The following is a 27,367-nucleotide window of genomic DNA, read 5'->3' as shown; positions in this document are numbered from 1 at the left end:
CCTTCCCCAGGCAGAGCAACTGTGGGAGGCGATAAAAAACCCAGGTTACAGTAGGATTTATCCTCATTCCTGGTTGGGGAGACCCATAGGAAAGGACTGACTGTACTGATCAGACAAAGGCTGAAGGATCTTTAGGGCAGGGCTGGGTGTGGGTCATGATAGGGACACTAGGAAGAATAGAAAGGGCAATGGGAAACTGAGGCACAGAGGGGAAGGGGCTTGCCCACCAACAGGACCAGAGCTGGGGTAGAACCCAAACCCCCTAATTTGGGGCCTGCAAACAGGACCCTGCAGCCTCTCCAGTCTTCTTAGCAATTCTCCCTTTAAAAAAAGGAAACATTTCCAAGAGGCAGCAGGCCTGGCATCGTGGCCCCATCCCAGCCCCCTTCCCTCCAATTCTGCTCCAGTGGGACATGAGTACAAGACTGGCCCTTGTCCCCACTGGCCCGGGCTGATCCCCAGTGCAAAGCGCTGGCTGCACTATTGAAAACTCAGTGAAAGGCAGGGCACTGGAGTTCTGTCCTGGGGGCAGGGGAAGGGCATGGCTTTGGGATATGGCCCAGCCCCCTCCTGCAGCCCCTGTCAGCTCCTTCCTGCCTTCCCTCCCACCAGCAGTGGTGTTTGTGACCTTCCTAGGGAAGGTTCAAGTTTCCTTCAGTGGCTCTTTTAACCTTGAGGCTTTCTCCTTCCCTGTCTGGTTCTGCCTGCTCTATAGGGGCAGGGGGGAGGGGAAGTCTCCCATAGCCAGCTGCTCTTTGCCACCCACCTCCAGGGCTCTCAGACGCTGCCACACCCAGAGTGTCTGGGCCCCGCCACATCAGAGCAGAGGTAAAGCAAGCTCCCAGACTGGGTCCTGCCTGGCCCCCTGCCACTTGACACACCCTTGCCATCGTGTCCTGAGCCAGCCAGGGAGTAGCTTCTTCAAGGGGCCCAGGCTGTCACCAGGTCATGCTTTGGCATCATGGACTGTTGTGCAGCCCCTGGGGCCCCTCTATGCAGCCCCTAGGACTCTCTGGTAAGCAGTCATACCAGCAACATGCATCTTCCTCCCTTCCCCTGATAGCTCCCTCAAGTCCAGAGGGAAGGAAGGGGTGGGATCCTCTCTAACATGCCAAGATCCCCCCAGGCCGACCCTTCTGGGATGGCGCCTTGGCCCTGGAAGACAGTAGAGGGAGGCTGTTAGCAGCCCTGGAACAGGGAAGTGCTTCCCTCCAGGGCATGCTGCATTGCCAGATGTTCCCTCTCCAAGGAAAAGACAAAGACAAAGGATCTCAGCTTCTCAAGTCAGCCCCAGGGTACATGCCGCCTTGGGGGAGGAGAATGGTCTGAACCCAAGATAAGGGCAGCCTGTGTATGGCCAAAGGGCTGGAGGGTACCAGCAATGCAGGATGCCTAGAAATGGACTCAGTCAGTGTCCATGGTGGGGTCACCACGACTGAGTAGGGGAGGGACTGACTGGCAGTCAGGTGAGGCTGGGCCATGATTCCTGAGCCTGCCAGAGCCACCAAGCCGCTGTTCGTGCCTGAAGAGTCTCCTTGGTCAGAGGCAGAGACAAGTGTGCGAAGACCAGTATTTGGAGGGCTCAGTCTGGCTGGGGCTATGTGGAGCTGGTGAGGGGCACTGGGGCTTCTGTGTTGCTGGCAGTGGGGGAAGAAGGCTGTGTCAAGTATGTTAGGCCCCATCCCAAGCACTGAGAAGTCTCAGAGGCATAACAAAGCAGCTGGGCACCCTGGGCAGTGAGACACATGGGGGCAGTAAGGACTTCTGGGTGCCACCCTGTGATTGTGTGGCTGATATTTTTCTGCACCCGTACCCCACTTCCAATTCAGCACCCAGAGCAGCTGCCTCATCATCCCATCCTAAGTTACGTTACTCTGTGGCCCCCTGATTCAGAGTCCATTTGGACATCTGGCCCAGGAGAGGCCTCCTGGAGAACTTCACTGCATATAAATCTGGGACATGGCTCATCCCCCGTCCACTTGGCAAACAGCCCCAGGAGCCAGGGACAGGAGCCAGAGCCTAGACTCAGAGCAGAAGGGACCATCAGAGGGAAGACTTAGGGTCCCAAGGAAGCTCTGAGGTGGTTTTTAGGTTCATGAACAAGAGGAAGGGGACATGAAGTATCCCTAACCAAAGGGTTCCCCAGCTCCGTCACCAGTTGCCCTGGGGGTGGGCCAGGACCCCTGAAAGAACTGGAGATGTACAATGGAGGATGTAGATGCCACACTATGTCATGGGAGACTGGTGTGGAAGGGCATTGCCCATACCACACACACCAGGGCCGTGTTGTGGGAAAGTGCACTCCACAGACCTTGCCTTCTGCTCTTCACCCCAAGCCAGCCTCACTTCTCTCCTGACACCTCACAATCAAGTCCCAGTGAGGATAAGAGCTCCCAGCACCCTCCCCCTGCCCACCCAGCAGGGCCTACACCCCAGATGAAAGGCGAGGGATCCTTTATGGCTGTTATTCTGCAAAGCCCTTAATTGTAATCTTATTCCTTGCTGGTAAGTCTGGAAATTGGCTGTGAGATCTGAGCAAGTCAGGATGCAGACATCTCCCAAAGACATCCAGAAACTTCCAGGGAAAGAAGCATAATTCCACCCCACCCCATTGGAGAGATTAACCCCTTAGCTACCAGCCTCAAACCCTACCCTTCCTGTGCTGCACGCAGGAACTTCCCAACTCGAAGGAATGGCTACACACATAAGCGCCGGCAGGGATCTCCATTCCTTAGTGTTTCTCATCCCAAAAGAATCCCAATGGACTTTGCTCGTATGCCAGAAATACCATCTCCCTCTGAAATGCAGCTGCCTCTGGGGTTGAATGTGTCTGAACAGCCCACAGCAACACTGCACAATATATTTTAGGACAGTGGGTGAAGAAGGATATGCAACTGTAGGGGCAGTGTAAGAGGAGGAATGACGCTTTCCAAACAGAGATTTGACCAGGCTGCCAAAATCAATGCCCTGGACTCTTGCCAAGTGTCATGAGATTGTTAGTGACCATTATTTGTCTCAATCCTGGATTAACCTCTTCTGGGAAAAAACAGGCTAAGGAAGTCAGAAACCAAAAGGGAAAACAGCCTTAAGAGAACAGCCACTTGCCTGCCTTGTGGATCAGATCATCTATCTCTGCAGAGGGTCAGCTACCTCTTCTCCAGCTGTTACTCTGCCTGCCCGGCCCCCTCCTGCCCCCCATCGCATCCAGCTGTTTGGATGCGAAGCTGTTTGGGGCAGAGGCTGTTTGCACAGCACCGCACCCAGTTATCAGAGTAGTTCCTGCTCATGCTTTCAGTTGCTCTCTGTCTCCTTAGCAGCCCTTCTGGGTTTGGTAGTCAGTGTGACTTCCATGAGCCTGTGCTACAGGGGTTCAGGTCCAGATGCGGCCCTTTACCACTGCAGGCTTACTAGTAACCCTGGTGCCAGCTCAGGAAAGTTTCTGCAGAGATGCAAGAAGGAGGAGCTATGGGGTATCCTGGCCTATACTGACAAAAGAGTTGAGGTTTTCTGGATGCATTATTCAGGACAGAAGGAGTTAAAAGGCTGTGTTGGACCCTGCTGGGAGGCAGGTGCACAGCAGGGGAGGTGTCAAGTGGGAAATACTGGAAAGTTTCCAAGGGTGCCTGGAAACTATCCCTTCTGCCTGCCCGCCAGTAATTACAAGCCGGGGGGGCTGTGGCCATCCAAACAACCTGGGATCCATGCCGACAGTCCCCATGGGAACCAACTCCAGCCTCATCAAGCCCTGTCATGCCTGGCCAGCTCTGGGACTGTACAGCACCCCAGGCAGACCCGACTCAGGGGAGGAGTGTGATGTAGCATTTACACTCAAAGATCATTGTTCCCATTCTGCAAAGGAGGGAAACTGAAGCATTGAAACTGGAGAGGTCACTCACCCAAGGTCAGTGATAGAGGGACCCAGGAGTTATGGCACCCTACCCCACTACACTAGTCGCTATGCCCCTTGCCTTCCCAGAGCCAAGAGAAAATCCAGGAATCCTGGCTCCCAGCCTCACTGGTTCACTATGTATCCAACATTTTCTGGGACAAGTACAACAAGCCATGTGTCAGACACACTTACATGGGAGCCGCCTTCACGCTGTGGGCCTTGTCCCGCTGTAGGGCTGCTGAGGATGGGTGAGTTGGAGGGACTGCAGAGCTCAGGGAAGGGGTTGGGGATGGATGGAAGTGATGAGGCTCGTGGCTCCTCCTCCTTTAACTTCCTGCAAAGAGAAGGGACACAGAGGAGCAGGGGTGAGCATGAAGGTGCCCACATAGTCTTTTGTGTAAGACACATGAGCCATGCCAAGGTCACATGAACCACACAGGCTGCACATAAGGGGCATGTGAACCACACCAGTCACATGAACCACAACTAAAAGGCATCAAAACAAGAATGAAATCATGTGAACCCCCTATGGTGCTTCCCAGGACACAGCTCCATGAACCAGGATGAGCTCATGTGAAGCACATGTCAGAAGCCTATGGCACATGGTGAGATCATGTGAGCCACATAAATGAAAAATGCAAGATACGCGAGAGTCACATACATTCCAAACGTGGAGAAAAGGGCATGAATTCACTGCTCTCCAGGAGAGATTTTGTTTTCCTGGTTAAGTAGATAAAACCATAATCCCCTCTCCAGTTTCTGTGTGTCTGGGCAGGAGCAGGGCATTGCTTGGCCCCATCATGGAGCGCTGCTGATTCCTAGCCTGGATACATGACATGGTCATGTACTCTAGCACAGCCCTGTGCAAACCTGCCATTCCTGATTCATCCAATTCTTTCTCCATACTTTGCAAAGAGGGAAGCAGCACATGCAAAGAACAGAGAATTGGGTCCCAGTCACCCAGCAAAGGGGTGACTGGTGCCTCCTGAATCTAGGAGTCACAATTTGGGGGAGGGCCTGGGGGCAGGCCAAAAGCCCCATATCCACTCCTATACTTTTGTGCCGCAGCTTAGTGCCCCCTGACACCCCCCCACTCTTCCAACATGCTGCCAGTCCGCATGGCAAAAAAACTGCCCCGTCCTGAGCAATGCCGAGTCAGGGGCCAATCTCAGGGGGGCACATGCCCCCCCATGTCCCCCTCATCAGTTGCCTACCAGTCTCAGACCCCCCTCAGAGACCCAGGGAGGGGCAGACACAGGTGGCTGTGTCAATAAAAGGCACTATAAAGCCATCAGCCCCTGGGAGGGTGGAGGGAAGGCTTCTTTCCGCTCCTGTGGGAAGAGCCCAGACTACGCTCTGCTGGGGCAGTAGGGCCTGGAGCACTGACCCCCAAGGGCAGGCAGAGAGTTAATGATTAGCTCTAACCTTCTGCCTTTCCCTAATGCTGTTTGTCTGTGCTTTCAGGCAAGAAAGCAGCCTTAAAAGGGGCAGCAGCTCTACCATGCATGTAGAAAGCGCTAAACTGGCTGGGCTAGAAGGCCTGCTCACTGGCTGCTCTAATGTACTGAACTATTACACTGTGTCCAGATCAACGGAGAGACTCCAGGGGTCCTAGCTCCCAGACCCACAGTTTTAATCCACCAGACCCCACTTGCCACCCACTGCTGGCAGGAAAAACCCAGGAGTCCTGACTTGCAGTGCTCTAATGCATCCATCCTCTCCCAAGTTCATATGGTTCATGGGAATAATGGCTGGAGAGGGCACCCCAGCTCTATAACAGGGTGTTGACACACCTACCGCCCCTGCCCAGGAGCAGAGGAGAAGCCAGATATGGAGATGGGCTACCAGTTATAGAAGGGAGGGCTGAAGTTTCCCACAAGGCCTTGCTTCTACCTCACCCACCTGTTCATGTGGATGAGCAGTGGCTGTGAGCGCTTCATGTCACTGCCAGCCAGCACATCAGCCTTGTCCCCCCGCTCACTGAGAGGGAAGGCATTGCCATTGGGCAGGCTCCTGGCTCTCTCCTGCTCCAGGCTGCCCTGGTAGAGGTTGTCCAAGGTGGTGTTCACGTTGTTCTGGAGAGCGCCCAGGTCCATGTCATTATCTGCAGGAAGATGGCACGAGACACCAATGGTTATTCCTACCTCCACAGCATCCTTCAAACTATCCACACCCACCACTGAGAGCTCTGGACCCATGTGCCCCACACCTCCAGGCACCAGCTGAGCCAGTCACAGAATTTGAGGAGTGGTCTTTGAAATCCCCTCCTCCTCCCATCACTCACAGAAGAGGCCTGGCTACTGTGCCTTGTGCCTCTACCTTTCAATCTCCAGGAGAGCTGCAGTGAGGCACATCCCCCTTCCTCTCATTGTGCGAACTGCCCTGTGGTGGAAATAGACCCAACTGGTCAGTGAAGCCTACACACCAGGGATGAGAAAGAGACTATTTGCCTTGCAGCACCAGAAGAGCTGCACCCAGGGTCTAGGCAGGGAGAGGACACCAGAAGGAGTATGCATACTCTAGCAGAACGAGGGAGGATTCCCTCTTCAAACCCCCAACCCAAAGAGATACAGCCCCCTGAGACATGGACAGTGAGGGAGTAGGAGACCAGGATACAGCAGTGGGCAAGGCAGCCACTGACACTCCCATATCCAACTTGACACATCTTTGGCTCTACAAGCTGTTGCTTACGGACAGCAAATTATTCCAGAGTCACTCCAGAGTGACCCTGTTGACATCAGTGGGGTTACTCTAAATTTTTATCTTAGCATAGCCACGAGCAGAGTCCTTCCAAGCAGCAATTCCTACTGAGATAAAGTCCACGCCTTTGTGACCTTCTGCCCCTCAGCTGGGCTGTGGGCTCATCCCAGGGCAGGATGATATCACCCATCAACTTCTCTGGAGACTCTTTCTGTGGACTCATCCCTGCTCTGGGAAGGGGCCTGACTCCTTCAGCCTGTAGTGGCAACAATCTCCTTGGACACACCAAAACTTCACTCCTGGAATGAGGTCAGATGGCTCGGGTGTCACCTGTGGGTCATTTGCTGGAAGCTTATGCTTCATGCCCCGCAGTCCTTCTGTCTGCCATCCCGCTGGCAAGCAGCCTGAAGCAGGCAAACCAAAGGACTTTGTCTCTGTCTGTTCCCACCTGCGCAAGGACCAAAGAGGGAATGGAGACAAAGCTGCTCCTGCAATACAACCCCCTGCTGAGTGACCCAGGCAGTTTTGTTTGTGCAAGAGCCATACGGAGCTGTCAACGCTGGTGCCTACAGGACCAAGGGGCTGGAACACAAGCTGTTGAGCAACAGCACCTCCTGTGCACATTTAACCATGTCTGCACATGTCAGCCAGCTCCAGTTCCTGTGTGTTCACACTCCCATGCACCCATTTCATGCATGTCCTAGTCACTCAGGCATGGGGATTCTGTCCATTTCCACTAGCAGCAAAGAGATGTGTGTATGTGTGTGTCCACGCATGTGAATCCACTTAGTGCATGTAGTTTCTCTGGGCTCCAGGGATCTTAGTTTGCCTCTTCCCGTCAGTGCTGAATGTGGTTCACCCCAAAGAGGTTTGTGGAGATGTATCATGTCACTTGGGACTTCTGGAAGCTGACTGCTGTACCTGAGTGTGGGCAATGACCTTCTCCCCAAGCTCGCTCCATGTTTGGCTTTTCTGGCAGCAAGACTAGCATGAGTGTAGCTCAGCATGGATGCCAGTCTCCCTGGCCAGCATAAATCACTGACTCAGGCAGCTGGCTGAGGCATCCTGTGGCATCGGGAAGTGCCCATCTGAGTGCACCTTTGATGGCAACCAATCTGCAAAGCGTCAGAAGGATGAACCACAAAGCCAGAATCAGAGGCAGCGGCCCTAGCATGTGGTCTCTTGGCAACAATCTGTGCCTTTTCCTGATACCTGCTGGGCTCCATGGGGTGCCAGATCACAAACCTACCCGAGCACCTTGCTGGGTGCATTATTTTCCCCTGTACCACAACAAAGTGATGAATCAGTGTGGGCAGGTGACTCAGCACCACCTCACCCTCCTCCTTGCAAGCCTCAGCAGCAAACTCCAGCCCTCACATACCTTTGCTCTGTTGTTTCCAAATGGCCTGGCTAGAGGCCGCTCAGCCCCAGCAGAGGAGACTCATACTATTAGGAAACGGAGCAGAGTAGCACCTTCCTACATGCTGCAGCCCTTTCCATCTCACTTTAGAGGGCTTTGTTGGGAGCAGGGCAGGCATGACTCACCCATGCCACAGCAGAGAAGCTGCTCCGGAGTGAACCCTGCCCTGCCTGCCAGCTCTGGGCCCAGGACCTTTGCCCAGCCTCAGACGCAGAAGCAGGGGCAATGGCAGAGAGATTCTGTCTCCTTGATCGCATTCTACTTTCACCTGTCTCACTGTTTTTAATGTTGCAGATGACACCAAGCTGGGGGAGTAGTAGATATGCTGGAGAGTAGGACTAGGATTCAGAGAGACCTAGAGAAATTGGACTGGACCAAAAAAAATCTCAATAAGGACAAATGCAAAGTCCTGCACTTAGGACAAGACAATCCCATGCACCAGTACAGGCTGGGGACTGACTGGCTAGGCAGCAGCTCTGCAGAAAAGGACCTGGGGGTTACGTTGGACAATAAACTGAATATGAGCCAACAGTGAGCCCTAGTTCTGAAGAAGGCTAATGGCATACTGGGATGCATTGGTAGGTGTGTTGCCAGCAGATCAAGGGAAGTGATTATTTCCTTTGATTGAGCATTGATGAGGCCATATCTAGAGTATTGTGTCCAGTTTGGGGCCCCCCACTATGGAGTGGATGTGGACAAATTGGAGAAAGTCAGTGGAAGGAAACAAAGATGGCTAGAAGGCTGGGGCACATGACTTATGCGAACAGACTGAGGGAACTGGGCTTATGTAGTCTGGAGAAGAGAAGACTGAGAGGGGATTTATTAGCAGCCTTTAATTACCTGAACGGTGGTTACAAAGAGGATGGAGCTGGACTGTTCTCAGTGGTGGCAGATGACAGAAAAAAGATCAATGGTCTCAAGTTGCAGCAAGAGAAGTGTAGGTTAGATATAAGGGAAAACGTACTTATGAGGAGGGTAGTAAAACATTGGAACGGGTTACCCATAGAGGTTGTGGAATCTCAGTCCGTAAAGGTTTTTAAAACCCAGCTAGACAAAGCTTTGGCTGGGATAATATAGTTGGGGGTGGTCCTGCTTTGAGCAGGGAGGGGGTTGGACTAGATGACCTCCTGAGGTCCCCTCCAACCCTAATTTTCTATGATTCTATGATTCTGTATCCATCACTGCTGTGTCTGGGCTCCATATGGGCTAGAAAAGCAGCTCAGTAGCAGCCCTCTTGAATTTGTCATCATGGTATTGCCTCCACCACTTTTTTGGATCCAAAGACTATTGAAGGACATGGGCCTGACCTGGCCAAACTATGATGGGGTCAAATAAGCCAGGGCAGCTGGATTCTCTACCTGGCTCAGCAAGCACTGGGACAAGCTGGCTGGGGGGTGACAACACACCCTTATCCCTCTTGAGGCTGATACCATAAGCATCTGTGCCAGATTCTGATTCCAGCTACACCAGGAACTCCACTGGGCTGCCCTGGATTCACAGCAGCACAGCTGAGAGCAGGATCTGATCTGTTTGAGGCTTGCACAGCACTGGCTTTCCTACCAGGTAAGCCACCTCCTCCTCCCCAGGAAGGCCCTGAGATACCGCTTTGCAGCCCACACGGAGCCAAACTGTGATTCCTGCCATCCTGCTTGGTATCTCAGCACTGCTGATGAAACACTGGAGGGCAGGGAGTCTGGATGGAGTTCCAGGAGCTTTGCATTGGGTGCATCAGCCAGGAGGAAACCAAGTCACGCCATCTTCTGAGGTAGTGATGTCCCTGGCCAAGTGCACAAGGTACCAAGACAGTAATGCAGAGACTGTGAAGTTGGAGACTGCCACTCAGGAGGGACACAGCTGCTGCTCTTGGAGCCAAAGGGGAATGGAAAGAGAACAGAGGAAAAGAGAATAGAAGGACCGATGTTTTTTTTAACTCTAATGGATCTTATGTGTCCCCTTATGTGTTACTGAGCATCTGACAGTGTTTAACTGCAACCCCGTGTGTGGCAAGGCAATGCCATTATTCCTGTTTCATGGGCACCCTGGGAGATGAAGTGACTTGCCTAAGGTCAGGCAGGGAGTCTGTGATGGAGTTGAAAATGGAGCGTAGCTTGCCCAAGTCCCAACTGAATGTCTTGAGCAGTGGACCACCTTCCTCCCCAGTTCTGCACCGGGAGCAGACAACTCTCAGCTGTGGACTCTGGTACTTATCAAAACTTGAATCCCCTTGCCCTGGCAGAACCCAAGGCACACCCATCCCAGACCACTGTAGCCATTATCCTGTGACAGAAAGACCACCCAAACCAAATTTCCCTCTCCCAGTTGGGTGCAGGGGCCTTCCAGGGCTGGACTGAGGCCTGTGGGTGGCACAGCTGCTCTCTGCTGGCGGGAGGGAAGCTTGAATCCCTGTTGCCCAGGCTGTGCTCCTCCCAGGGGATGATACGGAGATGCCAAGGAAATGACTGGAAGATGAAGTGGAGGGCAACATTCAGACAGCCCCCTGACCCATGATTTAACCCTTGCAGTGCTAGTAGATTGCTGCCTACTAGCTACCTCTTCCAGCCTGCTGCTGCAAAGGGCTTGGAAAGGAAGGCATGATGGGTCTGATTCATTCTGGTTTTGGCTGTAGCTGCTGCAGCTTTGTGGGAATGAATGTTCCCTACTGGGTTTATGGGCCTGTGGCAGCATCATTAAAGTCACTGGAGGGTGTCAGCTTGTGGTGGCTGCAGCTTCATAGGCATCAGGGGGCCAGCAATGCCTTCTCTCTTGTGTGGGCACTCTTCTGCAGTGCCCACCTTCTCCCTGGGGCTGGTTGGAGACATCCTCAGAGCAAGATCTCTGGCCAGAAAAGTGCTATTCATCTCAGAAGAGACCTGGGGAAGGGGCATCCAAGCTGGGAGGTAGCTGGGGGGAGTCATACCCAGATTCCCAGCCTGATAATGCCTTGTTATCACTTCCTGCCCTCCCCCACGCACTCCTGTGACTCATACTACCCCAGGCAGAAGGGAGAGGGGCAGGGTCCTTATAAGGAGGGCCCCTGCACTGTGACTCACCTTAACAGCTTCCTGTCTTTCAGGTCCCTCTCCAAAACATCCACCCACCCTTAGCAGCATGGTTAAGCAAAACAAGCAGTCACTCCAGTCACCCCACAGACAGTGCTGGGGGTGGGCACGCGGGACAACCCACAATCTTCTTCTGTACACTGCGCACCCTACAGCCCACCCAGTCAGACTGTGAAGCAAGGGATATCTTGTCAATGTCCCTTGAGATAGTGTGCTGGCCATCAGTACAGTGAAGGCCAGACAAGTGGGCCTGGAGACAGGGATCTCAGATGTTTGAGGCTGCATTGGGTAGGACAGAAGCACCAGCAAGACTGGAAAGGCGGGCAAGGAATGGGAGACTGATTTGAGGTGTTCAGGGGGTGTCTAGTCCACCCCCCCCACACACACACACAATTGGCTCCCCACTAGTTTGAAAGGAGGTACCATGGGCAGCTTCCTGAAGAACAGGGCATGCCAGAGATGGAAACAGAGGTGGATGCGGGGACCAGCCTGAGTGCCACTGATGGGCTGATGCTACTCAGCTCATAGCAGGAGCAACTGGCCTTTCATCTTGAGTGGTAGGAACACCCACCCCTGGCATGGGGCTGGACACAGGGAGGCAGTTCCCCTCCTGCTTCCAGGACCCCTTCCCAGTGAGCAAGGGGACTGATTCCAGGTTTTGCAGTAAGAACACAGGTAATGTGTACCCTCCCCATGCCCAGTGTCTAAGCCCTTTTAGGGAAGTCACCTGGCAGGATCACAAGTAAATCCTGGCCAGGACTAATATGCCTGCCTGGAATGGATCCTGACTGGTAAGCACTCAAGCCCAGCTATTAAAGATGTACAAACATCAAAAGCTGCAGCCAGGCCCCGAGTGGGATCCCCAGAGGCACTTATGCACCAAATTACCATGGAGTTCATCTCAGCACAAGGGCCAGGCACAAAGCCTGGTTACTTGGCCTATGCTGCCTGCTGCTGGGTTCTCAGGTCCCTCTTGAAAAGAGGGTGTGCCATTTCCTCTATACAGTCCCATCCCCATCAGAGTGCAAAGGGAAGGGAGGCCAAGCTGCTGGAGGAGCTATAAAACCGAGGCCCTTCTGGCAATTCAATCTTGCTGAACTTTGCACTGGAATCAGGAGTCTAACCTCAGCTTCCTGGCAAAATTCCAGCTGGGGTAATTGCATCCTGCTGACCTAAAATTCCTCCTGGGAGTTGCAACTGGAAGCAAAATTCTCCTTCACTTCCTGACTGGGAGAGTTGTGTAATGTCACTGCAGGCTGTTACAGACAGCTCCTACCTTCCACCCCAGACATGGATGCCTTAGAGACACAGCATTTTCCAAATACAAGCCCATCTGCCAAGCTTATAAAAGGCTTTGGGATCCTTTGGGAGGAAACAAATGCTATTATTTTTAATTAATTGAATGCAAAAGCTGAGGCAAAGTGTTGTGTTTTGCTTCTAGTATTGACATCACATGTAGACCCTCTGTAGAAGGCTGAATATAGCTCCCACAGAAAGGTGAGGGGATCATATTTTCTTTACCTGTGGTGCTAGAAACTGACATTTGCCTTGAAATGGAAGCTGAGGAACTCCTGGATCTCATGACTCTGGGAGGTGGGGCTTTACAAGTAATATTGAATAAGGTCTGAGCTGGCAACACCATTATTCTCTCTGGGCATAAAGGAAGGTTTCTGTTTTCTGGTGCCTCCCTTTCCATCCACATTCTTTAAGAAGCCTCTACAAGAATGTGTTTGGTACTAGAAGCAAAGCATGTCCCCAGAAAACCCAGGAATGAGTGTGCTTGGAAACCTGGGCCTGCCTTGCTGCTTATGCTGTTCCTGTAGGAGAGGAACATGCAGGACAGGGCAGCACAGACTAATGGAGCAAAAAATCTCTTTCCCTATCCAAGCCCAGACGCTCGCTTCTGGCCAAACCTGTTCTCTCCTCCGCAAGATGTACTGCTGGCCTCTCCCTGCTACACCTCAACCCCTTGGTATCTGGGACATCCAGCTGGCAGGGACTTTTCAAGCACAGCAAGATACTGTGGGTCCTGAGCTCTTGTCATGGGGAGAAAGAACCCTGCCATGCTCACAGGGAGCAGGATGAGAGTAATAGTACATCCCACCCAGTATACCTCCTTCCTGCCCCACTAGATTAGACCAGTGGCTCATCTACCCCAGATGTCCCTACCTGCCAGACCTCCCACCCAGTCCTCCAACATAGTCCCAAGCCAGTCAACATACGCAGCATTAATGTGCCTTAGCATGTCTACATGTGCATTAAGGTGCTTTAGCTATTCGCACATAAATTTGTTACCTGCTTTTGCAGGTATCAAATTTAGGCACGAATAGTCTAAAATCACCATTTTTAAGGCACATTAAGGGTGCTCATGTGTAGCCCCGTTCCCTTAATGCGCCGTAAGTGCTTTAAATCGGCACATGTAGATGCGCCCTCTATCTATGATGGAAGTTCCCTCTATCTGTGATGCTAGATCCCCCTCTCTGCATCTCTCTAACTGTGTCCACGCTCACCTTGCCCACTGCTGTCAGTGGTGATGGTACTGGTGGTGCCAGTGCTGGAGCTGACCAGCTGCCAGCATCCCAGTCACCATTAGCATCACTACCAGTGCTGCACATGGTTGCTGCAGGTAACACAAGGCTTAGAATGGTAGTGAGCAGTGCTGACTTGTCAGGACTGGTGCTTTTCCCACCAGCAAGATGGGATCAGGGCAGTGCTGGAGATGTGCTGGTAAAGTCTTGTGAAGATACAGCCCAGCAGTGCCCCCCCCAACTACATCCTCAGGTTATAGAGTCTCTTCACTTAGGAGAGGAGGAAAGTGTATATGAAAGGGGCAGGGAGGGCAGTGGGCAGTGTGTACACACAGGGTCAGTGTAGGCATGCACTTCCCTGCATGTGTGCATGCTTGTATGCACAGCCGTGAAGAGGCATGATACAGTGTTTTGTTTACTTCCTGGTTTCCAGCACAGCTCTCTAGAGACCTTGATGAATGACAGTCAACCCCAGGGTAAGCGGGCAGTGCTCCATCAGAGTCAGGTTGGTAAATATAAGCTGGCTTGGTTGCAGCAGAGCAGCAAAATCCTGTAGGGTCTGTGATAAATACTGCAGGTCCTGTGGAAAAAGGGGTTAGCATCTCTTACAAACAAACCCAGCCAAAGGGAGAATAGAGTTGCTTCACATGGTGCAATCGAAATAGGCTCTTGGCACCCAGACCACTGTAAGGGCTTGTTCTGTGGGTAGCCAAGCCCCTTAGGTTTGAAGCAAGACCCCTCCCAATCCCTCAAACTCCTCCTCAGATTGCTACCTGTGTAACATCTCGGCTTGCAGCCCAGCCCAGCAAGGACCAAACCCTGTGGAGGCTGACCTAGGCCTGCCTCCAGGCAGTCTGCGTGGTTTCTACTGCTGACTCAGTTTTGTAGGGCAAAGAGAACCACCAGTGCGCAGATTCACCCTAGCCACACAACTCTCTAGGTGAGCCTGGGGAGCCCCCAAGCTGGCGCTCCAGAGCACGGGGACACCAGGCCTTTTTCCTATTTCTGCTGCTCCTAAATGGGGCCCAACTGGGACACCATGGAGGAGCTGAAGGAGGGGTACAGCCTACCTGCATGCCTGTATAGTGCTGAGCACAACTGGTGCTCAGCAGAGAACCAAACCTCCTGGGGCTCAGCAGAAGACTCTGAGGTGTAGCTCTGATCTGGGAAATTGAATCCATGCAGGGGGAGGAATCTGCCCTAACAGTGGCACCAGGGAGAAGTGAGAGGCTATGGGAAGAGGCCAGATCCCTGGAGCCAGGCTAGAGTCACCCAGAGACATAGTGAGTGGATTAGGCAGCTTCATGGAGACACATCTGTGCGTGGCACTGAGCCCAGTACGGCTGCCACTTTCCAGCCCTCTCTTCAAGCACATACTGTACCACAGAGTGACAGAAAAATATGAGCCGGATTAGAGCAGAGCCCCCGAGGGATATGCACAGAGCCTGGGGTCAGAGTCCCCCGATTAGTCAGAGACTGCAAACACAGCAGAATTTTCTACAGAAGAAACACTCGTTGTCCTCATAGATGTATCTGCTGGTGTAGGGCCCATCTTTGTAGCTAGTCTATATGACTGGAGCCTGTTGCTTGGGGGAGGGAGAGGTTGGGTGAGGATTCCTGAGCTCACGACATGGCTTTACCACTGGGTCACTGGGTGACCTTGGACAATTCATTTCCCCTCTCTGTGCCTCCATTTCGCCAACGGTATTAAGAGGTGGGAAGATACTGACTCTTTGCAAGAAGGGTAATGCTCAGAGGTGACACTGTTGCTACCAATGCAAAGCATCAGCCTCACCTGTCTCTACCTCTCACCCTGGTTTCATCTTTGACAATAGCATCTTGCACAGAAGAAGCCACAGCAGCATGTTTCCCCACCAGAGATAATCACTTTCTTCCTTCACAAACGAATTATGCTCTAAGTATGTGACTTCTCCACATGGCCTACAGGATGCAGGAGCCTGGCTTGGATTGACTTGCAGCAAGATTTGTGTTCCTATATCATCTGAGGTGCTTTTGAAAATCCAGCTGGGGCATCCTAGCACCAGGGTGCTGCTTCCACAGTTAACTTGGAAATACCTATCATGAAATAAAGCTGCACTTTCAAGGATGTTTATGTGAATGTGGCCCAGGGAGGCAAACTATCTTAGTTGTATTAGCTACCCTGGCAGCTTTTCTGTTCCTTTCGCAATTTGGCACAAGTACATGGGAAACGTATGGGGGAGATATCATTTAGGTACATGTCTAAGATTTTAGTGTTGGTCACACTGACCAATCCCACAGCCACTGGTTAGGATACTATCTGTGACAACGCTGTGCCCCATGAAGCTGAGCCTTCCCTGAGGACTTGCAAAATGCAGTCAGCCACACTCGGGAACAGAGAAGAAGAGCTTTTAAAGGCCTGGGTGGAGACTCAAGAGTCTCAGGCTTCTGTTGGCTGTCTGACCTTGGGCAAGTCGCTTAGGGGTCGATGTTGAAAGGTAGCTGCTGCACTTCTGAAACACCTGTCTGCATGTCTAGGTGCTTAAATACCTTTAAAAATGCCTCTCGGGCCCAGATCCTTGAAGGTATTTAGGACTTTTTAGGATCTGGATATAGCAGGGATGGGCAAAATATGTCCACGGGCCAGATACAGCCCACCAAGGGATTTTGCCCAGTCCACAGTGGCAGCCTGGGCTGTGGAGCGAGTGGCTGGTTCCACCATCTCCAGGTGTATAGCAGGGCTGGGGCGGTGCAGCAATTGGACTTGGCTGCTGCTGGACCTGGCCCTGCAGCTCAGGCACCTCAGCCCACCCACCACCAGGAATGGGATGCACATAGGCAGGATTTTTTTCTTTTTTTTTTAAGGAAAATTTTTTATGTTTGAAGTCAAATCAGCCAAATCAATTCCAAATCCGTGAGTCATTCAATAACCAAATGTGGCCCTACTACCGGCAAACATCCTCCACCCCCACCTTGGGCTTCAGATGCTTCCAAATCCTTTGGCAGGCATCCTACGTGCAGGCCCAAGCCCAGAAACTTGGGGTTTGGATGCCCCCAAGTTTCGCTTACCCTCAGCTGTACGGTCACAGGAGCAAGCTAGGGAGGAGTCTCCCATGGCCAGGCAGTGGGGATGGGGCTATGGGCAGGCAAGGCTGGGCTGGGAGTAGGACAGGTGGGTAGGGGCAGGATCACAGACCAGTCACAGTGTGGGGCTGGGGCCCAGGGCAGAGCCACGATCTGCTCCCCACATGCCTGTTATGGGTTCTGGGCAGGGGCATGCAGGCAGCATACGGTTATGCCCCCAGCTCCAGCCTGACACTGTCACTGCCCCAAGATCCCTCCCCTGGCCATGCCCACCCACCCTGTTCCCAGATGCTGCTTTCTACCTGCTTGCAGCCCCATCCCAGCTGCGTGGCCAGGTACAAGGCAGAGCCACTTAGAGAGTTTTGGTGACCTGTTGCAGAGGGAAGAGGTGCTGACCTTGCCTGCAACAACTCACCAAAACTCCCAAAGTGGTCCTCATGCCCAAATAATTGCCTTCCCCTGGGGTACTGTATGGGAACAATAGCACTGTCTTGTCTCTCAGGGGTGTTCTGAGCATGAACATACCAGCGAGTCTGAGATGCCCAGATACTATGGTATCTAATGGGTGCCATGTGGACTAGTTCTTTCAGAACAGTGTAGAAATGTACCCTATTAGCACATTTTTAAACAGTAGCTTAGACACGGACCTAGAAGGTAGTCTCAGTAGGTCCTGGGATCATCCATCCATCCGTCCACCCTTCTACATGTTTCCTAAAATAAGTCCCAGAATCCTCGTTTAGATATGGCAAAACAGAGTAAGCAATTAGGTATACTGTTCAGCAAGCCATAGAAAAAGCTGATCCCAACAGGCTCTGCCAGGACCTACCTGTAGACCCCATGGCTTTCAAATGGCTTCTTTGTAACTCAGTTCCTTTTTCCTCCACCAATTCTTCCCTCTTAGTTTTGAGTACTTTGGGAGGCACAGTGCTGCCTCCACTAAAGTTCTTTGTCAGGGATGGCTTGAGACAATGCAAGATCCAGCCCCTTCCAAGTGTGACAGTAACCACTGAAACAACCAAGTGCTTGGACCTGGGGACCATAAGTTCTCCCATACCAGTGAAAATAAGGAAGAGCTTCCTGGATGAACAGGAGAATGTCAGCATCAAACTGCAGCAAGAGGGAGGAGAATCATCCATAGGGATGCCACACCTGCATCAGTGAAACCTCTTACCCCATATCCTGTCTCTAGCAGAGTCTCCAAAAGCCAAATTCTCTAGTGGAAGGCCTGATCCTGCAAAATAATGCCCCTTACTGATCTATATTGCCCCACCAGGGACCTTTGTTCCTGATCCATAGCTGGGTGAAGTGTGAGGAGGACCCTGTGGACTGGAACTTCTCCCTGTCAACTAGGCACTGGTGATGTGTCTGAGCCATGGCATGGAATGAAACCAGAGACAGATGGAAATAAACCAGGTCACCAGGGTTGGCTTTTGGCTGATGAGTTCAACGAGGGAATGAGGGAGCAGGGTTTGCCTGGTATCAGAGTGCTGAGGACTTTGCAGGCCCTGCTGGCCCCAGGAGCTCAGCACTCACCTTGGCCTCACTGACCTACTCCCCTGTTAATATGGAGAGTAGCCCCTTGGGACAGGAGCATGGGATTCTCAATCTCTGACTCCTGAAAGAGAGATCCATTTCCCTTAAATCCCATGCCTGGCTTCTGAACCAGTCTTTGGGAATGGTTGCCCCAACTAGGCCTTGAAGTGTGTGGTGCAGGGATTCTTGCTGCCTGTGATAGTCAATGATGAAATTTGCAGAGAAGTTGGGGGGAAGGTAGGAGTGTCACGCTGTCCCCAGTGAAGCAAAAAGCGGAGATGAAAGCAACTGTGTCTCATCTTAGAACAATTTACGGTGAAAGGAAGAGCATGAATAGACAGATGGATTCTTTGGGGATATCTATGTTTCTGGAAATGCTGTCATCCTCCGGAAATCCAGGTCCCTCCCAATTTCTTGTCTAAAAGGCTGTCTCACCCTTCTCGATGTGGAATCTAAAAGGCCTTGGCCACTTATTACTGTAGCAGGGAACTGGGCAGAGCTGCTCACCCTGAAATTTGTCAGCTATTAGGCTCTGTTCCTGGGAGCCAAACCCAGGAAAATGACTTCCTGGCTACAGGCAAAGCTACTGAGCAGGGTACAAACAAAACACACCCACCTACGCGTCAGCACACAAACCCACACCCGTCCAGACACACAGGTGCATCACACAAATACAGACACGTGATCACAGGCACAAACACATACATACACTCGCACTCGTACTCAAGAGATGCACAGCCAGAATCACACATATGCCTAACCATTGAACCATACCACCCACCCAGACACATATGCACAGTGGCTTGTATGCCCCTCCTCTAAACCCCTCCTTTCTCCATCCAGTAAATTAGTATAAAAACAGTAACAGTGAGCCCTAAACCCAGCTTGCCCATTTAAAGTTTAATTTTTTCAATGTGCCAAGCTGAGAGGCTCATTGATTCTAGGTTTAATCATTCATTTCTTATTTACAGTCTCCAGCATGGAGGGTGTGTTTTTCTCTCCCCCTTCCCTCCACCCACCCTGCTTCCAGGCTGCTGAAGCAGGACGCTCAGAGTTCATCTCCTGTCTCTGGTCAAGGTCCCCTGTGCTACTGCTCACTGCCCTTCAGGGACTGGAGAGACTTCCCAAGTTGTTTGTGTTTGAAAGGTCATGGGTGTTCTTGAGTAGGGAGCCGTTCCCAGACCTCACATATCTCAGCCGCTTACTAAAGCACTTTCCAAACAATGGGCGGGTTCCAGAACTCAGTTTCACTGGCTTCACTCCAGAATGGCCTCACTTATTCTGAACGTAATGCCAGTTGAACGAAGATCACAGCTTAGCCTTTCTAAGTCCTTAAATCTTCTCACCCAGTGCTGAAATGCAGCTGCTTCTGGGGTAGAACGTGGCTGCTGTTTTAGTGGCCACAGCAATACTACCCAAGAGTTTGGGATGGGAAGTGAAGAGTCCTGTGTCTAGTTGAAACAGGAAAAATACTGGCTATAATACTCGGCTTCAAACCCAAGCTATAGGCAAACTTCAATGGCCAAAATGGACCTCAGTTTTACATCTCATCTGAAATGTGCCAGTTTTGTTATGGTTTGCATTTACCATCGTGAAACCTGAGACTCTTGTAAACAACAGAGGGGAGGGACAGGAAGTACACTGGGCAAGACTGGTATGGCTAGCTAGAGAGTCTGACTCTCTTCATCTCAGACCACTACCCAGCCCTTGCGTGGTACCACCATCCCAGCCAAGCTGGGCCAAGTTGATACAGAGTAAAGCATGCCTCCATAAAGGGAGGGAAAGTTATTTCAAGAAAAGCGGCAGCTAATCCCTAAGAGCATCCAAGAGGTGCCATGGTGCATCAGACCTCTGCAGATGAAGTGTCTTGCTGGACAGGGTTCAAGAGGAGAAATAACCCAGTGCACAGAAGCCAAGCCCACCTAGTACAGAGTATCAACTCCCTTCCTCCACCTCCCAGAGACATCCCCTGACATTCCCCAGTTGAGCTGGCCTCCTCACCTATTCTATGACACTGAGTGTATCTACACAAGACACTTAATGCACAGTAGACTAATTCTACTGTGCATTAGCTCATCATGGCAAAAACCATTTTAATGTACTAATGCGCAATAGAATGCACTAACCGTTTTGATGCACTAATGTGCATTAAGCACATCTGAATTGCAAATTGTGGGGGGCAGGGGCAACAGGCCTGTTCCTCAGCTGATGTAAACCCTCATCATTTGATGAATCTAGGCAGGTTTACAATACCTGAAGCTTCAGACCCAGCACACCTTTCCTGTCACTGGCAGTTAACACACGGCAGACAATGATCACGAGTTTTGCAGGCTCGAGGATTTTGGTCCCTGGAGAACTTTCCCCACCCAGGATCTGGAATCTTTTAAAACCCAAGGTGCCCACAAAGCCGAGTGAAGTTTAAACATGAGTCACACAGCAGTCCAGCCGCTTACGCAGGCCTCCACAATGTCTTTGGAAGCTTCAGTCACCGCCAGCTGGAACTCAGCGTCTCTCTGCTCCTGAGTGGCCTGGTCAGCATGGAACTGGGCTCTCTCTGTGCCTGGCTAAGCAGAAGGGCATGGGAGGGTGTCATGGGGCGTTTAATCCCTCCTGCCCAGTAAGAGGCCGTCCAGCAAGGACGCCCCCCTGCAGCCCCGCGTAAATGCAAGTCAGGGGCTTTAATCAGTAATGTGTGTGTATCTACCCCCAGCACCCTGACTGCTCAGCCACAGAAGCTTTCCCCAGGGAGATGACCCTGCTGCCCTGAATGAAGCAACAGACTGCTCACCCCTGGGAAAGCCAGTGTGGTACTGACTGCAGGAATAAACAGCACCAGCTGACTGGTGTGGTGGGGGAGAGAAGTCCCTGCATCTTATTCTACCAGAGGCAGGTTGTGAGTGCTCTACACAGGGGAGCCACTTGCTTAGCTGCCCTCACTATATGCCCTCAGAGAAAAACAGATGTGCCCATATGCTGAACAGTCACTGAGAGCCAGCACACCTGCAACAGGCACCCAGGGAAAAGATGAAGCGCTGGAGATAAAGCCCCAAGGCTGGTGAGAGAGCATGGAGCCTTCTCCATGCCCAGCCCCACTCAGGACATGATGTTTGTTGGTTCCCTTAAAACCCAGGGACAAGGATTGAGACAGGTCTGAGCCCCAGTGGCCTGTCTCCTCCCCACAGGGTCCCTGGGCAGCTGGCCCACATACAGCACCCAGTCCTGAGTGGCTATATCCGAGCAGGCCTCCACAGGGCCCCCACTGACTCTGAGCAGATCCAGCCTAGTGTGCTTTTGGAGAGAGAGGACTAAAAGCGGGGGCTCCCTTGCTGCTGTGTTATTTCATACCAGTGCTCTTGGCAGGCTCTTGTATTCATCTTCCAACCACTGCTATTCCCACCCATTACCAGCCCTGCCCATCACCACAGCATCAGGTCAGCACATGCCAGCAGCAGATTACTCACTACCAAGTACCTCCATTCAACAGGGTGCCCCTAACCTGTCCTGTCCATCACCAGCTCCAGTGGGCACCTTACAGCCTCCTGGGGAAAATCCCGGGAGATGGGGAGAGATGCCAGGCTCCCCAAGTCACACCCCACATCTGGAGAGATGGAGAAAACTGATCACCATGGCAGGGTTGGTGCAGAGAGAGGGAGACGCCTGGGTGCTAAACTTCTGTCTTTGCCCCAAAACTAACAAGCAGGGCCACTATTCTGGAGCCAGACTCAGGATTCACTCCAGAAACTCAGGATCTACCCCACCACCCAGAGACAAGTTTCTGTCCCCAGTGATGGTGCCACAGAGACTGCTCTGGCTTTCCTAGCTTCTGCTTGGTGCCTGCTAGCACCCGGAAGCCCTGGAGAGCCACAGGTACCTGTCTGGAATCCTTCCCTCCGGCACATACCTCCCTGGCTCCCCTCCATCCCCCACCTCTGCAGACACACTAGGAATAAGGCAGTGTTGTCCCTGCACAGACCTGGGTCCCTCCCTAGCCTGCCCGCCTCAGGCTTCACAGTTCTTTCCCCCAGTAACCTCATTCACTTGGCTGGGGTGAGCGGGCGGTAGGGAACAGAGAACAAGAAGAGAGGGAGCAAAGGGGCCATTTTGGGGGCATGGCCAGGGAAAGGGGCAGATGGGGCTATGGAGAAGGAAGAGCTAGAGGATGAGACGAGGAAGGACAGGAAGAACTAAGAGTACTGGAGAGAGGAAGAAACAGAGAAAGTGGAGGACAAAGAAACGCTAGAACGAAAGAGAAAGGATACGGAAGGAGAAAGAAACCAGGAGGCTGCTCCCAGCGGAAAACTACTCCAGTCCCTGCCTACCACAGGTGAGTTGCTCCTCTTCTCTCACACACGCGCGCACACACACACACACACACACACACACACGTCCACAGTGCGAGCTACACCCAGTGGGTCTTTGAGAATCAGGAAGAGGGGGATCAAAACAGCCTCCTACCTGGCCCCAATGATAGGCAGAGACGCACAGACCTGCTGGCTTGACGGCAAAACTGGGGATTCCTGTTTCACTGTAATCCTTTATCTACCTGCCTCCCCTGCTGCTGGCAGCCCACGCCCCCTGCTTGACATCACCAACCGGCCGGTGTGAGCAACAACACAAGGCCCCACAACAGGTGCTGGGATGGGGCCCGGATCAGGCTGCCCGCTTTGCTATTAACTTGGTGAACTTCACTGAGCTGCTTTCCTGATAACCCTTGCCTGCCCTGTGCCCAGCCCCATCTCCTGGCACCAGCAGATTCCAAGAGGGCAAGGGGGTGCCCCCAGTGGGTCTGACACACTTATGGGGATGTTGTGTGCATTGGCCAGTGTTGGTACTTTGTGGAGACTCCTTATGGGATGTCTTGGGTGTGGGAAGCAGCTATAGGGCTGGGTCATGGGTCTACTCAGCCCCTGGGACTTGGGAAAGAGCCTGGGACTGCCACTGCCCTGGGCAAGGCCTGTTTCTGGATGATGTTGGCTGGGGGCCCTCCCTGTTGCCCCAGTTGGGGGACAGTCTAGAGGATGCCTCCTAAAAGGCTTAGACAGGGCCCAAGGGCCACCTAGGGAGAGAAAGGGCCACTCAGTAGCATGCGGGGAGGCAGCCAGGATTGGGGTGGGGGCCTTCTTGGTGTTGTGAGGCAGGGTGGGTATATCTGGGTCTTTGAAAAACCAGGAAAGGACCCTTGGACTGGGGTCTTCTCAGTATCCCCCCTCCCCCTACCGCAAATCCTCTCCCAGCTGGGTTCTGTTTGGTGCCTTACCTGGCCCAGCACCTTAGCTGGGTCCATGGGAACAAAGCTGCATTCACCCCTGCACCCAGGGGATGGCCAATATCAGTTACAATGCCAGGGATTCCCTGCCACAGAGATGACTGCTGGTAGCTTGTGGGAGGATAGGAGAGGTCCCAGATCCACATGCCCTTCCCCCTCCTCCTTCTAATTCCAGATCCCCCGTGTGGGGCATGAGGCCTCATGTAAGATGGCTCTGGCAGAGCTGTTCCAGTGCCATGCAGCCCAGGGAGTGGCTGTCTCTGAGGGGCTGGAGCCCCCAGCAGGGCTGGCACAGCCTGCAATACACACAGTCACCACCAGGGGTCACCCTGGAGGGCCTGTGCTGCAGTAGGGACTGGGGCTCTGGTGCCTGGGAGCTTGGCCACAATTTTTGGAGACTCCAGGCTTCCCTGAGTCCTGGTGAGAAGGGCGCATCAGGATTTGGGCAATGGTGCCCCCTGGAGACTACCCCACAGGTCTCTGGGCACATCTCCCATCGGCTGTAACAGTTCCCTCCTGAGGCTCGTGTGTTTGCTGGGCTCCTGAAATCTTGCCAGCCAGGAAACAGGCCCCGATCTGATCCCGGATCCAGCTCAAAGCAGGTCCTGGCCCAGGATTGAGCAACATAAAAACAGATTCCTCCCAACACACAGACAGTCAGGCCCCAAGGTCTCCATGGGTGAGATGACCCTGCACACCACACCTGGGTCATGCAAGGTTGTCACAACACACACAACCAATGCCATGCCCAGCCCCGATAGGAATGTTCCCTGGCATCTGCCAGACACTACCAGGTTGCATTCCCCTCTGGGCCTTACCTGGCCCAGGTGGTTTCCTTCCCCTCCTTGCCCTGCGGGCAGTCAAGGAACCTCTTTGTCCTGCAGTGTGACTTTCTGAGCTCCCCTGGCTAAGCCACAAAACCCAGGGGCTTTGACCCACACCTGAGTCTTTCCTTGGCTTTATGAAGCACCTCAGCTCTGTGGAGGGAAAACTAGCTACACTATGACCTAACCCCGCCTGTCTCACCACAAAGAACAGAGGCAGCTTTCTTTTGGTGGGATCCATCTGTGTCCTTGATACCCTCAGCCCATTGTCAGGTCAGTCTATTCCTACGCTGACTCTACCAAAGAGCAATGGGCACACATTACCCTTGGGCCTTTATACACCTATGCCAGCCCACCCTGGGAAGGCAGCTGGACTCCTGGGAGCAGTTCCAATTCCTGGACTCCTGGAGTTGTCTGGAAACGATGAGGTGCTGGGGGAAGAGGCAGTGAGGGAGGTCACAGGGGCTTTGAGCTTCACAGAAGGTCACTTGTAGCATGGGAGGGGGGAGATGCTGAGTAAGATTCCCTCAACCCGACTCACAGCCCCTGTCACCCCAGTCCTGGCTTTCCTTCCCACCTGCCTCACTCCTGACCTGTAGACCCCTGCCATCCCAACCTGAGTTCACTTTTATGCCCTTCAAGTCCAACTGCCAGGCCCCTGTGACCCCAGCTCTGAGCTCTCCCACTGTCTTGAGCACCCTATTCTCCTGGTCTGATCTCTGTCCCCTCCCTGGCCCCTTTGAGCCTGTTTGGGTTGTGGGGGGGGGCACCATACACAGACAGGCTGGCACCTGCATTACTCAGCATTCTTGTTATGGATTTCATAATGTGCACGCACAGCATCCCGTCACAGCCTGGGCCCTGGCCAAAAGCAATGTACATCCAACGTGTACCACTCTGGCCTTGCTGTGGCGGTGGGCAGAACATGGGCAGCCCCCGTGGCCTGGCCCAGCCACAAGGGGTAGGGCAGCTCTGCTTGCTTTGAGTGACCTGCAGGGTGTTCATTACCCTGTCGGGGGGTGGGGGGAGTGGGGAAGAGAGACAGCCAGGCCCTGGAAGAGACCCCTGGACAGTGCCACCATGCCATGTCAGGTGCTAGCTGGGCACACATGGAAGAAGGCAGGTTTGGGCACAGATGGGGGAGCAGGGAGGCTGGGCTTTTGTGGGTCACCATCTCTGTATAATATGCCCTTCACTGCAGGTGCCTGTGCTCCCATTGCCAGCTCCAAGTGGCACCATCTCTTTGGCCCCAGTGCCACTGACCACACTGCTTGCCAGCCATGGGCTGGATGTGGCTCTGACTCACCCTGACAGGCTTGATCCCTCTGAGCTGATCTCTCCAGCTGTGACAGAGCAGGCTGAAGGTGCCCCTCTGCTGAGCCAAGCTGATGCCCCAATACCTGGCCATGGACCTCTGCTGCCAGGACAGATATCTGGGAAACAAACAATGCAGGGGCCTCAAGCAATTCTCATTCATCAGGGGGCAGTGACCAGGCGTCCAGGTGAGGGCAGACAATAGAGAAAAATGCACCATGTGCAGTCTCAGACTGATACCCATGGTGCTCATGTCTGTTTGCACCCATGGGTCATTGCTGTTGCAGCAGCGCCTCCTGAAGGCCATTGCCTCTGATCAAAGCTGCAGCTCCAGGGATGATTTTGCCAGAGCCCATGGGTCCAGTCAGCAGTGGCAGCTGAGTCATAAATCACAATGAAGTGCTGGAGCAGCATTTTCTACCAGAACCTTGTGCAACCCACAGGGGTTAATGTTCAAAATTCAAGATGCAAGCATTGCCCCCCAGCTGCACAACTGAGGAGCCATTGCAATGGGTAAGGTGGTTCCAGAGTGAAAAGCTTGGCTCTCAAATGGTTCCTGCGTGTTCACTGCCCCATGGCCCCCTGTGTGGGCAGGAGACAGTTCAGGAAAGGGCAAAGCTGGACATGGATCCCCAGGTGCCCCTAACAGCCTCTGAGTTTCCACTGCTCAGTGCTTCACCCCGTCTCAGCACTCTGGGCTCTCCCAAGCTCCCCATCCCACTTGAGCCTTACCCCCAAAATCTAGGCCTGGGCAGGTCAATTTTCTTGCTCCGTGCCTCAGTTTCCCTTTCCACCCCATGTGGACTGGGAACTCTTTGGGGGCAGAGACTATCACTTGCTGGGTTTCTGTGCAGCACCCAGGGCACTAGGGTCAGCTCTTGCCTGGACCCCCCAGGCTGTGGCTGAGATACAGCCACGCCCCTTCACCGCCTAGGACCTGGGATCTCTGAATGGACAATCAGAGCTCAGTGACCAGCCCACATCCCCAAACTAAATGCTCCATGAATCGTCCCTCCAATCCACTGCCCTTAGCGGGGTCTAGCCACCAGGAACCTGACCCACACTCCGCCCCCCTGCACCAGCCTGGCTCAGGCACTGCTTCACTCAGCCTGGCACCACCTTGCCTGTTCTGCTTAATGGCTTGAGAGGAGGGGGAGTTTCCCAGGATGCACCTGGGCCCTTGTCCTGGAGTTAAGGAGTGAAGAGAGGGGTCCATGCCTTAAGGCAGGAGCAGCCTCTATGTGGGTAGCTCAGTGAGAAAAGCCATCACTGTGCTGTGGGTCTGGTGCAGAAGGGGCCTGAGGGCCATGTTGACTGAGGGCATCCAATACCCTCTACTGACAATCACAATATTACATCTCCCCGATGGAGAGGACACCAGAGCCTCCAAAAGGGTAACCACTAGCCATTTAGGCAGGCTCTTGATGTCCCTCACAAGCATTCACTCAGCCCCACAGTGGGAAAGGGAACAGATGCCACTGCTCTTTTACAGAGTAAGAAACCAGGCACATAGCCCTAGGAATTAGACCCCAAGGGTCCTAACTGCCAGGTTGGGCCCCTTGGCAGAAATCAGACAGACAAGCTTTAGCTGGATCAGAAATTAAACCCAGAGTCCCCTCAGACTCTGCCACATTGTAACCTACAAGAAGTCAGAGCTAGGAACAGAACCCAAGAGTCCTGGCTTCCAGCTCTGGGCCTGTACCACAACCCTGCTCTTGTCCTGGCCAAGAATGGCTCAGACTGCTGCTGAGAAATGCCTCAGAAGGCCCAG

General features: G+C 53.0%; 1 protein-coding gene across 5 annotated transcripts in view; it reads right to left on the bottom strand.

The window, feature by feature from the left end:
* Positions 1-27,367, bottom strand: part of GRB7 (growth factor receptor bound protein 7) — a 48,933-nt gene that overhangs the window by 17,529 nt on the left and 4,037 nt on the right. For 3 of the 5 annotated variants that reach the window (XM_019550309.1, XM_019550311.1, XM_019550310.1), the window contains exons 3-4: positions 5,792-5,993; positions 4,082-4,223 (exon numbers count right to left, since the gene is read on the bottom strand). In XM_019550309.1, the coding sequence (XP_019405854.1) occupies positions 4,082-4,223; positions 5,792-5,993 (344 nt within the window). Of the gene's footprint in view, positions 1-4,081; positions 4,224-5,791; positions 5,994-20,645; positions 20,740-22,647; positions 22,750-27,367 lie in introns of those variants that run through there. The other 2 variants (XM_019550312.1, XM_019550313.1) reach the window with 2 other exon arrangements.

This window comes from Crocodylus porosus, unplaced genomic scaffold (assembly GCF_001723895.1).
Source record: "Crocodylus porosus isolate Cpor-Errol unplaced genomic scaffold, CroPor_comp1, whole genome shotgun sequence".
Classification (NCBI taxonomy): Eukaryota; Metazoa; Chordata; order Crocodylia; family Crocodylidae; genus Crocodylus; species Crocodylus porosus.
Note: the sequence above shows the minus strand (reverse complement) of the source record. Positions and strands in the feature narration are given on the sequence as shown.